Raw genomic sequence first — 16,328 nt, 5'->3', positions numbered from 1 at the left:
CTTAATTTTGTTAGTGAATGTATGTAAATAAGCAGTTAGATTTAGAAAACCGCACCAACAAATATCTTCTCATGGGTCTTAGCCCTGCTGGGGGCTACGCACCCCTAAAGCTCAGATCCTAGAATCGCCCCTGATTGAACATGTCAGTGTATTTAAAACACATTTTTAAATTTTATGCTCATTTTTATCACATTATTTTCTTATTTAAACTTTGATTTATAATCAGTTACAGCAATTCAGTGCATTTTTGGTGGGTTGTAAAAAATGGACAATAGTTATTAACATGGAAGAGATTTTTTGCTGATAGCTGCAGTGCCTTGTGAATGCATTTATGCACTTTTTTACATCATGTTCCAGCTATGGACATCTATGTATTTGATGATTATGCTCGTCTTTCTGAAAACTCTTGCATTGACCTCCAGCTTCCTGTGAACTTTGACAATTATGACTTTATTTTTATTTTTTTTTGGGTGGGCGGCGTCTTCCAGACTGACCGCTACTTCCGGCATCTCCTCCATGTCGGCCTCCATCTTGACACACGGATCGGACACATACGCAGAGCGCGTGGATGACGTCGCGCTCTTATTGCCTTTTGGAAATTGGAGGAATTGGGACCAATGATGGGAATTCCGACCCTTTTTCTCGGATCCGAACCATGTGGCTCAACCCGCCGTTTGGTCAGATAAGAGAGCATTATTGAGGACAACGGTGCACTCTATTAATCCGCCTTTCATAAGAAGTCCTGTTTAGTTTGTCACATGGTATTAGGACACTCTGACCCCATCATCGCGATGCTGACAAACGGTGGCAGCATCATGCTGTGGGGATGCTTTTTTTTCAACAGCACAGCACATTTCATTTGTATGCGCATGAAACTGAACTGGTATGCATTTTATGTTGTTTTTTTATTACAGCAAAACTTTTTATGGACGTTTTTGTGCGTGGTGGCTGCAGTGCTCTGGATACTGTCTTTGTGGTTGTATCTTGGGAGGCATACTGGCCTTTTATATTGACTGCTTTAGGTTCATACCAAGGATTTGATCAAATCAAAAATAGTTTCTAACATCTTCAAGCAAATGGCGATGTTATTATGTTGTGTTTTATCTACAGAAAATAAAAACAAGTGAGTTCTTCATTCACTGAACTCCGTTTCTTTTCAGTTTTTTAAGGAGTTGTAGTTAGTTTTAACATTTCCCCAATTCTTACTATTGTTACTTTTAAATGTCTATAAAATGTCACTTTTTTCCAGATAGTTAAAAGTAGACAGCTGATAATAAAACAGATTGTCTTTTCTTTCACGAATAGAGTTTTGTGTTTTTGCGTGTTGAGGTTTACTTCTATTTTTAAAGCATCACTATTCAATATGTTAGTGGGTTTTTTTTTCTTGCCTCATTAAAATTCACTTATCTAAAGACAACAAACGAGTTTTTTTTTTACATTAAAATATGAGTTCTTTTATGTATTTATTCCTAATTAGCTCATTTAGCTCGTTTGCTCGAGCATCGCGTCTCTTTTTTATTGCCTTTAATTCAAGCACGCTAATAAAAGCTGGCATAAACAGAGCCTTTGGCGCCATCTAGCGGTGAATGAGCAGAATTGCTTGGTCGATCCGGTCTTCGTCAACCAACCAGGAAAGAGGGTTTGCCATGATCTGGACTGAGGCGGATGAGACCAGGAACCATTGTTCTGCTCATAATCCGAGTCCAAGACGAAATTCAGGAGGTTTTTCATGCGTCCAGAAAAACCGCACCTCCTTTTCATGGGTTGTCGATCGCAGATGGTTGACACACTTAGCAAAAAATTTGGATTTATTTATAAAGCTATCTCATAAGGCTTGCTCTCTGTGCCTTTCTCTCCCTCCCCGTTCATTTTCTGTAGCAACCACAACCCGAGGGCGAGATCCAGGGCCGTGCATTTTTCCCTTTCGGTCAGCTGCTAAATGGAAATAAAACGCGGAGCGGAAAGTGGAAACAGCCGAGGTGCGTGCATCCTCCTCAAAAATAATCCAAATGTTTACTGTTGTTTTATTATGCTGGATTTTGTGCTGGCGACTACTGGTTACTACGAGATTCACAGGAATAGAGTAAATAACTGCTTTTGTTCTCATCACTGCCATTTATATTATTTATGAATACACAGCCTGATCTTTGCTAATAGTGATGGGAGGTGAATGCTGTTTTATTCCCACCCCTCCTTGGGGCATGCATCTGTTTGGCTGAATATTTGTGTGCCATGTTCTTCCCTTCCATGCCGATCACAGCATTATTCAGTGTTTTTTTTTTTTTCCTCCCATATTTGTGCCAAAAACCCAACAGCTCTATGAAGCCATCAGCACAACAGTCGGAGGAGTTTGTGCTAGATGGTGTCATATCATTATTTTACGCAGTAATTCTCCTCAGTGAGTTCACTTATGCGTGCTGTGCTCTTAGATGGATCATTTCAGGCTTCCGGAGGAGGTTGTAGACTCAGGATGCAATCATGAGTGGATGCATCTTGCTAGCATCCATAGCTCTTGAATATTTTCTCCTCTTTATTTATTTATTTTTTTTCCATGTTACAATCACAGATTTTAGTGTATTTTTATTGGGCATTTTGTGCATGATTGTGAAGCGAAGGCGAATTGACTAATGCTTTTCAAATTTCCACTGTTGAAATGCTGAAATGCATCATGTGCATTTGCATTCAGACTCCCACCGGGTCATTACTTTGGAGAAACCGTCTTCCATTGCCACCACGGCTGCAAGTCTTTTCAGGCTCTTCCTGCTGGCTTTGCACTTAAAAACTGCCAATTGTTCTGTGCAGAATGGCTTAAGCTCAGTCTCACTGGACGCAAGGCTTCCATGAAAAGCTTTTTCCAAGTCTCGTCCAGGACTCTCAATTGGATTTATGTTTGGACTTTGACTGGACCATACCAACACATGAGCATGCTTTTATCTAAACCTTTGTTTAGGGTCGTTGTCCTGCTGGTAGCTGAACTTCTGCCCTTTTTACAAGCGTTTTGCAAGCTTTAAGTACCAGTTGCGTTTAGGTCTAACGTGCTATTAATCTGGCATGCGTGTGTGGATATGTGTGCAGCATTGTTAGCCACAGACTCAGGTTGAATTCCAGGATTATTCTGTGTAATCATCTCGCCCAGTCTGACATCCACCCTTGTCTCTGCTGAAAACAGCTTCACCCACAGCATGACACTGCCACCACCACGTTTCACTTTGGGTGTCGTTTGCTAACGTTGACACTTCAGATGCTTACTAAGCAAACACCTGACACTAATGACATTGTGGCAAAATGTTAAAGGTCACAGAGTGACGGAGACACATGAAAATGTTGTCATTTTAATATTTGACACACACTGAAGTTGGTTGAACTAGATTTTGCTTAGCTGTGCCCGTGTAAAGGGCCGTCAATGCAAATATATGCCGCAATTTCCGGATTTTCGATGACATAAACTGTTAAAAATCATGTGATATCTAAGGTTTGTGGTTGTAACATGTCAAAATGTGGAAAAGTTCAAGGTGTAGGAATACTCACTGTAAATCCACTACTAGCGTTACAGTGTGTTGTTGGATGTATTTATTTGTTTTCGGAATTAAAACAAGTGCTTTTCAGTGACACATCTTAACATATTTTGAGCCAATTGCTTCAAATATTATGATTATTTTCCTTTTAATTAAAATGCATACCGGCAGCTAATATTTCTTTAATTGTAAAGATCACATATTCAATGGATTTTTATTTCCATCAGGTGCGTTTCTAAATTATTTGCTGTAAGCTCTGAGGTATTTCACACAACTTCTTTAAATATTCTGAGGTGTATTTGTTGACGTCGTGGTGTTTGTCTCCAGGTAATGATCTCCCTGTCCGTTATCTGCGGCTCCTGGCCCCACCCTTGCAGCTCCTGTCGGCTGCAGTGTGGCAAGTCGTGCAGCGGGGACTCGTGGATCACTATGGGATGCTAGAGGAGTTTGTTACCATGGTGACGGAGCTGGTCCCAGAGCTGATGAGCTACAGTCAGAGGGCTCAGCTCATCCTGGGCCTCAGGGCCAGGGTCAGTAGAGGGTTGTTTTTTTTTTTCTTTTTTCTTGATTAATGATGCATAATAGATACTGCACTCATGTTGTTGATGCTGTTTTTAAATAAAGCATAAAATCCACATCAACTTGGTTCTTCATACTGTATTTGTTTAGCTAATTTGAACCACCTGTACATCCGTATTTATATTCTCTGTAGTAACTTTTTTACGAAAGGTATAATGACCTACCTTGTGTAACTAGTTGGTCCTGGAGCTCTGTCGAGGAGATCACCCAGTGGACATGCAGACCATTCAGCCACATCTGGACAGGATAAAAGCTCCGGTCAGCACAGCCAAGGATCACCATGTGAGCAAACCAGGACTCTCGGTTAGTTGAGTCACATCTGCAATTTTCAACTTATCTGTTTGTTGTTGTTGTTGTTTTTCCTTTTTTAAGGTAACCATAAACCAGGTGGAGGAGTCTGAGGTGAACTTTGTTGAGCTGGTGCACTCGTTACTTGAAGATCCATCTGAGAGGAAATATTTTTTCCAAGTAAGACCTCTCACTTATGTCAACATCTGTGGATGACATGTTTCAGTTTGTGTTTGCTTTAAATGAATGCTATAGATATTAGTACTTTGAAGTTGCAATAAAAAAAAAAAAAAACAATAATATGGTTATTATATAGCACTTGACTCGCCCTTTTTTTATTTTTGGTACGACTTGTTAGGGCTTTCTGCAGGTTAATATGCTGCTTCTGCATGTAAGGAAGCGACTGTAATATTCTGCCAGCACCTTACCTAAAATGGTCGTAGCTTTTTAATTTCTTTTCTAAAGTTGCGTCTGGCTCATCACATGCTTTCTGCAGTCTGCTGAAGTTCAATACTTTAGCAAACTGAATGCGTGTTTTGGTTCTGTTTCGATATGGCTCGTTAGGGTTGCAACATTTCAGGAAACGTTCACAGTTTGAAACTTTCTTTGGGAACGAACAGGAACTTAAGGTGATGAATTTAGTCCGTGGTCTTCATCAGACCTCCAGCAGCTATAAAACGCACAGTTGAACAATTTACAATAATTTATCTTTGACGTGTTTTTAGATTAGACTTAGATATTTAACATTTAAATGGGAGGTTGCTGTACTTGTCCATCTCGTGGCTCTGCCAATCACAGAAAGGCACCTGCATGCTCAAACTTACATATTTAAAAAAAAAATAAAAGCATGTTATCACAGCAGTTGTAGCACACATTCACTGCTGACTGCAGGGAGTATCGAGTACATTCTCCTTATGTGCGCTCTGCATTCCTCCATCTCACGCACTGATGATTTATAGAGCGCTGGACTGTTAAGGCCACATTTTGGAGCCCAGAGCGCAAAACTACTGAAGCCACACGGTTACATCCCCAGAACAAGAGTTGACGACCACATTGGGTTGTAATTATTGCCACATTTGACTTGTAAATATTCTTATTCTTTATATTTATTTAGAAAAAGGCCCATGCATAAAACAGCATACATGAAATGATGCAAAGCAAAATGTCTGATGGCTTTTCTTCCTGATTTTTTTCACTGGTGATTAAGCATCGCATTCACATGGGAAGCAAAGGTCAAATCCTCCACCTATTCTGCTCTATTCTGCACGTCTTGTTAACTTGCCTTAAAACCACTGATTGCAATGTTTATTCTTGTTCAGCTAAAAATGATTTAGTAGATTCAGAGAATCTCCTTCTTAAACCAATTTATATCTTTGATGTTTGGATTTAATTTGCAGCCTGCTTAGTACTGGTTGGAGCTAAATAAATAATAAAAAAAAGCAATTGTGTTAGCTGTTCCTCCCAAATGAATCCTCCTGTTGACTTGATGCTCGTTTCTGTTGCAGGAAATCTTCCCGGTGTATTTCGGCCCAAAGTATGACGCTGCCCTCGAGATGCTGGTGTGGGAGTTCATATCAAGACTGGATGAGCTAATGCCTATTCCAGACTTCAACCAGGTGCTTTGTTACTTCATCTGGAGCACAGAAGACGTTATTAACCACTAATATTAAACAAAGCATGTTGCACTTAACTCCAAAGCAGCCAGTTATGACACATCTTTGTCTCCTTTAATCCAAACTGTGTGATGTATCCTGAGCACTGAGGGCTCAGGTGTGATGAAAGGAGGAGGATGGTTAACTGGGAGCAGATCGGCCGCACTGTCCCAGTGGACTCTTTCTCGTAATCCTTCTTTTTGTAGCAGAGAGTCTCTGGAGAAAAACACAATCACAAAGCCCGTTAGCCATCTCAACACAGGAAATTACCGCGTTAAATAGGCAACACTGATTACACCTATCTTTTAAATTTAGGCTGTTTAAGTGTAATTGGATGATTTTAAATGCAATTACAATTTTCAGCCAATGCAGTGCATCTAAATCAGACTAAGACAACACCACAACAGTAAAAATAAAATAAAACCCACTAGATTGTAGAAGATTTTGCAGATTGTAAAGAAACTTCTTAATACAGATGCTATAGGATGGATGATCTGCATGTCTTCCACAATCCAGAGACGTTTTCTTGGTCATGGACGACCTGGAAGCTGCAAAACAATTGTTTCTTTCTGCTATCAAAAATAAAAAAAACAACAACAATGTGTAATAAATGCACTAATGTAATCTCTCTTCTCAGTTGGCAGCTTTGCTGACAGACGTCCCTACATTTCTTGAAGACTGTTTACGAACATTTTTCCCACCAGATGACATGAAGGCTTTACTTGATCACCACAAGAACCTCGGCCATTTTGAAGAAAAAGGTGGAACTTTTTGATTTATCAAAGCAAAACGCAAAACTTCAACCAAACTTTGGTCACTTTTTTTATTTATTATTATTACCCTGCAGATCCAGAACTGTTACCAATGGATGACTGCATCCTCTCCTCCCTCTCGCTGCCTCCTGGAACCAGGCCCGTTATTAAAGCCACCTCCGAGTCTCCTGCCCAAGCGAAAGACTCGACCCCTCCAGCACATCTTGGAGCCGCGAGCAATACCAGCGGCCACGAGAAGCCGAGCACGAGGGCTTCTGACATGCTGAGACAGAAACTGAGGGAGGAGCGGGAGTCCGGCGCTTGGCAGCTGCAGGTCAGGAACATGAACACTTCTCAGGAACGGAAAATGCCGAGCGCGACGCGGCCATGCAGCGAAACAATTGACCTCACCGTTTCCAACGAGGGGGCGGACTCTGACTCGGAGGCCAGCGAGAGCGCCCACAGTTTGCTGGGCTCTCAGAGCTCGAGAAAGAGGAAGCTGAGCGGAGGCGTGGACGTTCCCAGGAAGCAAAACGCCGAGGCTTCGGCCGTCCTGTAAGAGAAAAACAGACGTGCTTAGTTCGTTTCTTGAATAACGCATGAAACGCACGTTTCATGTTTGTTGTGTTTTTTTCCCCCCATTTTTGCAGAAACTCCTCAGTGGATGATGAGAATTCAGGTGAATCTCCCCTGATCTCCATATGGGGAGAATATACAGGTTTGTGCCGTTTATGTGTGCAGCGTTTCGACTGTTAAATAAACCAGCTGTTGAACGGGCTGTGTCTAATTTTAGACTCTCAGGAACGTTCCTTCCCCGTTCCGATGGACTCGAAGGTCCCCTGGTCAGATGAAGAGACGCTCCATCTGCTTGACATCTGGGGCAAGGATTCGGTGCAGCAGGCCTTGAAGGGCTGCTTGAAGAACCGCCACATATTTACTCAAATCGCGCAGAAGATGGCCGAGAGGGGCTACATGAGGACTGTGGAGCAATGCCAGACGAGGATCAAACGATTGAAGAAATGCTTCCGCCAGAGCCTCAAGTAAGGCTCCTCTTTCATTTATGAAGCATTGGAGATAATGTGAGTGATCTGCATTGAAAAAAAAAAACTCCGCTCGTTACTTATCTACCATCAGAGGGAACTCGAGGCCGGACCATAAATTTTACTCAAAGCTTGAGCAGATCATCGGCTCGTCGTCCGCCTCGTCTCTCCCCGAGATAAGCTACGACGTGGAGGAAGTCGTCGACGACGATGACGACGACACCCAAGACGGCGAAGAAGACTTGCAGTTTATCGGACACTCCGGCCAGCTGGAAATCGGTACAACGTTGCATTCACATCATTCGTTTTAATCTCAGTTTATTTAATGAGAAATTTAAAGTGTTAGTCCTTTTCTCCAACCTACAAACCTGAATATTGTGAAAGAGAAGCAAACCAGTCATTTTTCACCCAGCTGCTTTCGTCGTGGCAGGAACTCGAAGTGTGCCGTGGACAGACATGGAGACCCTGGCCCTCATCAACATTTGGAGCACCGACAAAATGCAGCAGGACTTGAGGGGGAACCGAACGGGACACCTTTTCTCCATCATATCCAGCAAGATGGCCGCCCTGGGCTTTTCCCGCACGCCGGAGCAATGCCAAACGAGACTGAAACGGCTCAAATCCAGCTTCAGGCAGTGCTACCAAAACAAGTACGTGCCCTCGCACAGGGAGGGATGAAAGGAGCATGTGCAATGTTCTCTGTGATATTTAAATGTGCCTTTCTTCTGTTGATATTTTCTAGTTTAAAAGGACAGGAACAAGTTCAGTGCAAGTTTTACAATGAGCTAGGAAGGATTTTAGTCAAGGACTTCCAGTCGGTGATGCAGCTGGACGACATGTCGATGAAGGACGACGATGGCGACTTTCCTTCCTTCAGTCACCATAACATCGGTAAAAGGTTTATAATTATCTTTAATAATCATGCAGAAGAAGCACTCCTCTGTCCCATCTGGCTTGCCATTTTTATCTGTTGATAAACCTGATTAATTTCTTGATTAATAATATAATAATGTAAGGTTTACATTCTTCACCCACTGAATTACTCTCTAATCAAGAGAATCTCACCCTCTATTTTAAGCATTAGTTTGGATCTTCTCTACTTTTTGACAAAGAGCCATATTAGGGGTTTTGATAACTTTTTGCCCCCCCTTTTAATAAATGAAATCAATTCTTTAGCCCTACATTTTGTGTAAACTCAGCTTAAAATTGCCTGAAAATAAAGCAGAAACAGAAGAAATCTGGAGGAGAGAAAACTCTTTTTTCACAGCTCTTTAGTTACACAAACAGAGCAGCTCGAGATTTACTGACGCTTGCTCGTCTCCTAAAGACGAGCAAGATAAACGTAGATCCTACGTTTATCTTCTCGGTTATGGCTGCTGCCGGTTTCCAGCCTCTGCTGTGCCAGGTGGCTCTCAGTGAGCCCAGGATTGTTGTTTGCGTCCGCTGACGTAGATAAGCTCGGAGCGCTTTCATCAGAACGACCCAGAGAGGAGCGGTCTCTGGCTGTCACGGGAATCCACATGCAGTTTAACCTTTGACCTCTTCAACCACGGCATCACCAGCAGAGCTTGTTTTTCTTTAGTCAGAATTTTTCTAGTTTCCTGGAAGTTGCCGGTTGGAACCAGGTTTCATGTTGAAAGTTGCTGACTGGATGTGAAATCGTTCTTGCACAACAACCACCGATCAAAAGACGTTGAAAATAAATCACCTATGTTATTTCAGATCCAAGTCGTGATCCGCATTCCTACCTAAAATCCATAGTTTCCAGAAATTGAAATGTTTATTTTCAAAGTTCTGCACCAAACTATTTTATTTAATTTTTTTGTGAATTTGGGTGTTTTCTTCTAGGAAGCAACACTGCAAACGCAAACTTTGCTCAGATTCCCACAAAATTTTCCCCCAACAGAACCACCTCAGTGCACTCCGCTTGGATTATTTTTGGAAATTTTCTGACCGCTCAGCATTTTGATCTACGTGTGGAATTTGCTGGGACTCTCCGCTCCTCGAAGGAATGTCAACAATCCTGAATATTTTCCACTAGTGAACCAGTCTTTCTCCCTGCAGACACTCAAGTAATTTCTACATGGAAAATTCAAACTGATCGACCCCGACTGAGAGGTGCAGCTGCTAGCATAAGTGCTGATAATAATCCCGGGTTAATGTTTGTGTCTCCAGAGTCTGCTGTGGGAGTTCAGGAGGACAGAAAGAAAGTGCCGTGGTCCGACAAAGAGACCATCATCCTCCTGGAGGTTTGGGGTGACCCTCAGGTAGAGAGCCCAGTTTATTCATGCAAGATCCACATTACTCCCATTAACTGGTCTAAACCCAGTTTTTTATTAGCTGAATACTGTTGTTTAGCTGCTTCTCAAAGCCACATCTCTAAAGCTGCTTTACTGTTCAGATGCAGCAGTGCTTGAGGCGCTACCCTCACAACGGGCACATCTTTACCGAGGTGTCGGAGAAGCTGAATGCCAACGGTTACTCCCGCACCCCGGAGCAGTGCCACACCAGGATCAAGCGTCTGAAAGCCGCCTACCGCCAGTGTAAAGAAAACATGAGGTGAAAACAACTGAAACGTTGTCAATCGTTGTGATTTCTTTCTTTCTTTCTTTTTTTTATTACGTGGGCGCTCATAACGTTGTTTTATATCTGCAGCTCGTCTGGGACGGACCGAGTCGACTTTAAATTCTACGATCTGCTGGAGCAGATTCTGGACAAGCAGCCGTCGACGTCGTCCGCCATCATAACTGACTCTATTGAGATATCAGAAGACTCCAACGGGGAGTCTGGAACAGAGAGAGGTGGGCGACCTCTTCCCTTTCTGTAGTTTTACGGCACTGGACTTCACAACCTCCACACACTAAGGCTGAGCTGCATTTGCTGCCGGCTCTAAATTTTCCACGTCATTTGTTTTTTTTCCTTCCCTGTTGCTAAAAAAGGTCAGCAGTCCCAGAATTGCCACCAACTCTCAGGTGACCACATACTTTGAAAAGTACTGCTTCTTAAAATCCCCATAAATATGCAGAAAAGTTTGCTAACTTTCACCCAAATGCACCTCGTTTTAAATGTGTTTCTTTTCTAATTTAAGGAGCAAATCTTACTTTGTGAAGGAAGCCTGGTGGGTTTTGTGGAACAGACAAAAATAACAATCTTTGGTTTGCTGCAGCTTGTTAAGACTTGCCTCCAATAGATTACAAACAAAATACGAGGTCTGATGGCACGTCGTTGCGCAACTTAATATTGAAGTTACCTTCAATATTCATGTGATTCCTATCAGAGGTTTGAGGCCTTTGTTTGAACTCAGTTTTTCTTTATTTTCTTGGGGTTTGATTTGAGTTTTTGCAAACTGATAACTAATTAAAATGGAAAAAAAAGAATCAATAATCACTTCAGGTTAAATCATTAAACATTTACATAACAATTCAATAAAATTACGTACTTTTTCTTGTGTTCACCTCTTATATGATTGTAGACTCAGGCGACTTTTCTTAGGTTTTACTTGCATGGAGTCAACAAGTCACACAATGTTACAACCAGTGCTGCCTGTTCTGCACCAGATGGAGAAAGCCCGGAGCTGTCGGCAGAAAAACCAGCGACCAACACCTGGTCGGACGAGGAAACCCTGGCTCTTATTGAGATCTGGGGCGATGTGGACATCCAGCGGGCCCTGAGGGGCTTCATCCACAACGGGCACGTTTACGCCGAGATCTCGGAGCGGCTGCACGACCTCGGCTTCTCCAAAACCCCGGAGCAGTGCCGCTCCAAAGTCAAGTCGCTGAGGATCAACTTCCGGCAGTGCTACGACAGGAAGAAGTGAGATCTTCCTCTCTGTTTGCCTGTTAAACCATTTTTGGGGTTCCCTACAAAATTGCTACGCTAAAACTTCCCAGGGTTCTCAGTCCTTTAAAATCTTAAATGTAATAATTACTGTAGCTTTATGGCAGATATTTCTGCATTTTGATGCATCTATAGTCAGGTTTTCTACATGGAGGCTAGAAAGAACAGACACTGGAAGGAAGGACAAAAAACTACACATTTACTTTCTGATTTAATGATGTTTTTTGATGCTCTCATTGAACAAACTGGAAAAAATTGCCCAACAATACTGACATTTTGGGGAGGAATTTAAACATCATTAATTGAAATTTATTGTGGAAGCAATAAATACACATTCAAATCATAATAAGTAGAAATGCCGATTTCTATGAGGAAGGAGAGTAGATATTTTCTTTCTCCGAATTCTTCTCGACTTGGAAAAATACGGTGATATTTTTTTTTTCCAGATTCTATGCCGACCCTTTCTTTTGAGATGATTGACAAAAAAAAAAGAAAAATCAATTTGCTCTTTCTAGGAGTGGGAGAAAAATGGATTACAAGTTCTACCACCAGCTGGAGCAGATCCTTGGCCAGGAGGCCATGAGCATCGACGAGTTTGACGAGCGGGACGATCAAGCCGCAGTGGATCCAGGTACCGCCTCTAAACGTTTGCGCGTTTCTTCGGAACAAGCGGCAACGTCCCACGGATCTCCGGATGTCTCGTCCGCCTGCAGGCTCTTCAGACGAACAGACGAACGCGCCGTGGTCGGAGGAGGAGACGGTGACCCTCGTGGAGGTGTGGGCCGCCGACGACGTGCAGCACAGCCTGAAGAACTCCATGCGCAACGGCCACGTGTACGAGGACATATCCGAGAAGCTGGCCTCCTACGGCTACCTGAGGACGGCGGAGCAGTGCCAGCTGAGGATCAAGCGGCTGAAGAAGACGTACAGACGCTACTGCAACAGCCGCAGGTACAGGAATCGGATCAGTTTTGTTTTTTTTTGTTTTTGTTTTTTTATCGTTTTCATTTTCCTGCGTATTTAAAAGGAATCCATGATTTCCAGAAACGGAGGGCGGCCGGCGGTGTTTCGATACTTCAACCTTCTCGCACCGGTGCTCGGCAACGAACTGGCGTTCGTAGACGTAGACGTCTCGACCACCGATACCGCCGTAGAGTCTCTTATGGACCACGATCCTGTGATGTGTACGTATCAATGCGATGAAGCCTTCTCGTTTCGACAAAGAAATCTTTAAAAGTTCAGGGTTTCTTCCTTGTTTTAGACGAGCAGCCCTCGACCAGCCACATCCTGTCGGACATGAGCAGAAAGACGCCCTGGTCTGACCTTGAGACTCGCACCCTCCTGGAGATCTGGGGCGAGGACAGCGTCCAGCTCACCCTGAGGGGCTGCCTGAAGAACCGACACGTGTTTGAGTACATCTCAGAGAAGCTGAGCAACCACGGCTTCATCAGGACCACCGAGCAGTGCTACACCCGCATGAAGCGCCTTAAATACAGCTTTGTCCACGAAAAGTGAGTCAAACTGTAACCCTGTGTTTGTCGTTAGGTTGTTTCCTTATGATTTTGTTTTTTATTTTCCTTTAAACCCAGGGAAGAATTCAAGTTCTTCAATGAAATGGACAAAATCTTTAGGAAGGACCTGAACATGGATGACTCTGCTGTCAACCCGTTCACCGTGGACGAAGCGGATGAGTTTGCTTCTGAAGCGCACCAAGTGAAAGGTAAAATGGAGGCATTTTTCTGACTAAGTACCTCAAGAGATGGCACTGGCAGTGAATATTTGTTTTTCTTTTAACACATTTTGCAAAACAAAAATCTGAAAAGTGGGAAATGAATTTGTATTCTGCCCTCTTTATAAATAAGATCCACTCCACTCTATTGACAGGGCAACTTCAGGGTCATTCTGGAAAAGAAAGGGGAAAGAAATTGTACGGAAAATGTTAGCATCTTCAGTGTTTATTCCTTATTTTCCTTCCTTGATCTGTATCCAATACCACTTTTTTTCTGGTCTCTGTATTTTAAGTTGTCTTTACGCTCCTTTGTGTTTTTCAAAAAGGAGGAAGAAATTTCTTCCTTCCTTTCTTATGCAATTTCTCCTTCCTGTTTCCTTACCTTGTGTCTTTCCTTCTGTTACTTTTTTCCCTGTTTCACTTCCTTTCTTCCCTCCAGACTCTTGTTTTCTCAGTATTCTAAACAGAAGTCTGGGTAGATAAGTTTGGATTTTTAAGATGTAAAATTTCTCTGAACCCTCAACCGCAGAACGCAGCTAAGAAAAAACCCCATCGTTCATTTAGATTTAGCGAAGAACGAGTAAATATTTCTGTCTAAAGACATGCAAGGATGTCTTTAGACATCCATGTCTTTAGACATCGCTGCAGTTACAAGACTGTAACTGCAGCGAAACGTGGTTCTGAATACAAATGCATGACACAGTTTTCTATCTTTTAATGTGTAAAACAAAAATTTTAAATGCACCATTTTATTCCACTTCATAATCTCACTCTGTGTTTTGTCCATACTGTAAAATCCCACAATGTGGAAAGTAATTAAATCACCTTATCTGTCATTTAATTGCTTTTTTTCCTCCCCCAAGTAAAGTTTTGCATATTTCATGCCACATCGACGTTGTTCCTCGGAGAAACATTCCTGTCTCTGTGTGCTTCCTCAATAGCCTCAGGTAATCACTGGCTGGCTGACAGCTCCAAGATGGCCTGGGGGGACGGAGAGACTGAGGCCCTGCTGGACATCTGGGGGAGCGCCGAGATCCAGGAGAATCTGAAGGGTGGCAACAAGAACAAAAGCATCTACAAGCAGATATCTCAGGTCATGGCCAGCCAGGGCTACCTCCGCTCCCCTGAACAGTGTCAGTCCAGGGTGAAGAGGCTGAGGGCCAACTTCAGACAGTTCCTGGAGGGACGACAGTAAGCGCAGAACCTACTGTACGACTCTTATCCGCCGAGCTTTTTTACTACTTATAATTATTCCTTTCTGTTCCTGTACTCAGAGGGGATAAACAAGAGTGCAAATATTTTGAGCAGTTGGTGCAGATCTTTGGCACCAAGTATGTGATGAACTCTGATTCGCTGACTGACGATACGCCTGAAGTCATAGGTACAGCTAATCCACGTGGCTTTTTGCAATCATTTTCCAGCTTGTTTTTGACGTTTACTTTATATTTCTGCTTGTTGCAGAGTCGTGAAATCCTTCCTCTTCACGGCGACGATGAAACAGCCGCAGATGAACGTGCATCGTCCAGACGAACCGAGACGTTAATGCTGAAATATTTACAGAAAATCTCTCTGTACACACTTTAAATACTTTGACATTCTTTAGAAATACAGACCTAGATCAGACTGAAATTGTGAGTGTGTGCGCGCGTGTGTGTGTGTGTGTGTGTGTGTGTGTGTGTGTGTGTATGTGTATGTGTGTGTGTGTGTGTGTGTGTGTGTGCGTGTGCGTGTCCCTCCTCTTGAGTGTCTTGTGATAAACAAAAACCAGAGCCATGACACGAGGCACTCAGGACTCAAGGGAAGCCGAACGCAGCGCTCCTCGGCGAGAACATGTTTTTGTAGTGATTAATTTTTACTTGAACCTAAAGAGACTGAATCGAAGCACACGTGAGTTAAAAAAAACACAAATTTCCAAAATCAGCTGTCGCCACAAACTTGCTTTTTCATCGCAACTCCTGCCCTGCTCTGTTACGTCGACTGCACATGTTTATACCGTTTGAAATCCACGTGCTTAAGATGGAAAAACATTCGAGTCTCTTGTTCTGTACTCAGTGTGAGTTAACGTTGTCCAGAATTTTATTTATTTAATTTATATATGTATTTTATAGGTTTAATTGTGTCGCCAAACCTTATTGCAGTACATCTGTGCCACGAAATGTGTCAAAGTTTTTCATATTCATTAAAAACAAACATGAATTGCCTGATTGTGGTTTTGACTTCTTTTTTTTTGCGAGTTGTTCCCACAGAGTTGAATCATTTATTTGGGGTTCCTGTGCATTAAGAAAAGAGCGAAACGTCATTTTAAACACGCACCAAATGTGCATAAGTGAGGAAAAAATGTGTTTTATAATACTTTTAGCTGCCTGATATCTTAAATGTTCAGAAATTCAGAGAGTATAAAGACAAGACATTTTAACACCGTGAAAAGATGTTTTACTAATTTGGTTGCTTTTCTGTTTTGTCATTCCTTGGCCATCAGTAGTTTTCAGCAGGAAGCAGCTGGCTGTAGCATCTGCTGTGTGTTAAAAGACAGACATTTAAACAAAACTACTGAAGTCAGAATAACTTCTTCACTTGCATTTAATCTGTTTATTTTTGCTAAAGCCACAGGCAGCAGCAGAAAGAAATAAGAAGCTGTCGAAAATAACGACTCACTTCCACGGGTTTTCTCTCCATTTGTCTCCAGTTTTAGACACATTTTGGCAGGAAACCGGCCTATAGGGACAATAGCTGGGCACTTTTAAAAACATTTTCATATTGTAGATATGTCCCTTACAGTCTTTATGTTATGTGTTATAAATTAATTTAGTTTTCCATTTTTGGTCATCAGTGTACCAACCTGTATGTATCAACCTGTACGCTCATAAATGTTAAGTTTATTTTATTATTGTTATATATTTATTTATAAGCAAATTAGTACAATATGAATAAGGGTT

The 16,328-nt window shown here is 42.3% G+C and overlaps 1 protein-coding gene across 1 annotated transcript; it reads left to right on the top strand.

Moving 5' to 3' along the window:
- The first annotated feature begins 1,528 nt into the window (after positions 1–1,528).
- LOC103459291 (uncharacterized) lies at positions 1,529–15,596 on the top strand. Its single transcript, XM_008400759.2, has 24 exons — positions 1,529–1,979; positions 3,843–4,045; positions 4,272–4,376; positions 4,467–4,562; positions 5,888–5,998; positions 6,672–6,795; positions 6,882–7,341; positions 7,437–7,504; positions 7,580–7,826; positions 7,921–8,105; positions 8,257–8,476; positions 8,569–8,717; positions 10,002–10,093; positions 10,228–10,385; positions 10,482–10,627; positions 11,384–11,639; positions 12,179–12,294; positions 12,377–12,614; positions 12,708–12,847; positions 12,925–13,174; positions 13,253–13,383; positions 14,334–14,583; positions 14,667–14,773; positions 14,854–15,596. The coding sequence occupies exons 1-24, from the start codon at positions 1,940–1,942 to the stop codon at positions 14,859–14,861; spliced, it is 3,900 nt and encodes a 1,299-aa protein (XP_008398981.1). The 5' UTR covers positions 1,529–1,939; the 3' UTR covers positions 14,862–15,596.
- Positions 15,597–16,328: the final 732 nt, after the last annotated feature.

Source organism: Poecilia reticulata, linkage group LG23 (genome assembly GCF_000633615.1).
Source record: "Poecilia reticulata strain Guanapo linkage group LG23, Guppy_female_1.0+MT, whole genome shotgun sequence".
Taxonomy (NCBI): domain Eukaryota; kingdom Metazoa; phylum Chordata; class Actinopteri; order Cyprinodontiformes; family Poeciliidae; genus Poecilia; species Poecilia reticulata.
The sequence above is the reverse complement of the archived record's forward strand: the minus strand, read 5'-3'. Positions and strand labels throughout refer to the sequence as shown.

Bases quoted from the DNA above. Each gene is read 5' to 3' on its own strand.
- LOC103459291 (XM_008400759.2), top strand. From the start codon at position 1,940: ATGGAAATAAAACGCGGAGCGGAAAGTGGAAACAGCCGAG. The intron at 7,342-7,436 runs GTAAGAGAAAAA...CCATTTTTGCAG, and splicing joins GCCGAGGCTTCGGCCGTCCT to AAACTCCTCAGTGGATGATG. The intron at 11,640-12,178 runs GTGAGATCTTCC...TGCTCTTTCTAG, and splicing joins CAGTGCTACGACAGGAAGAA to GAGTGGGAGAAAAATGGATT.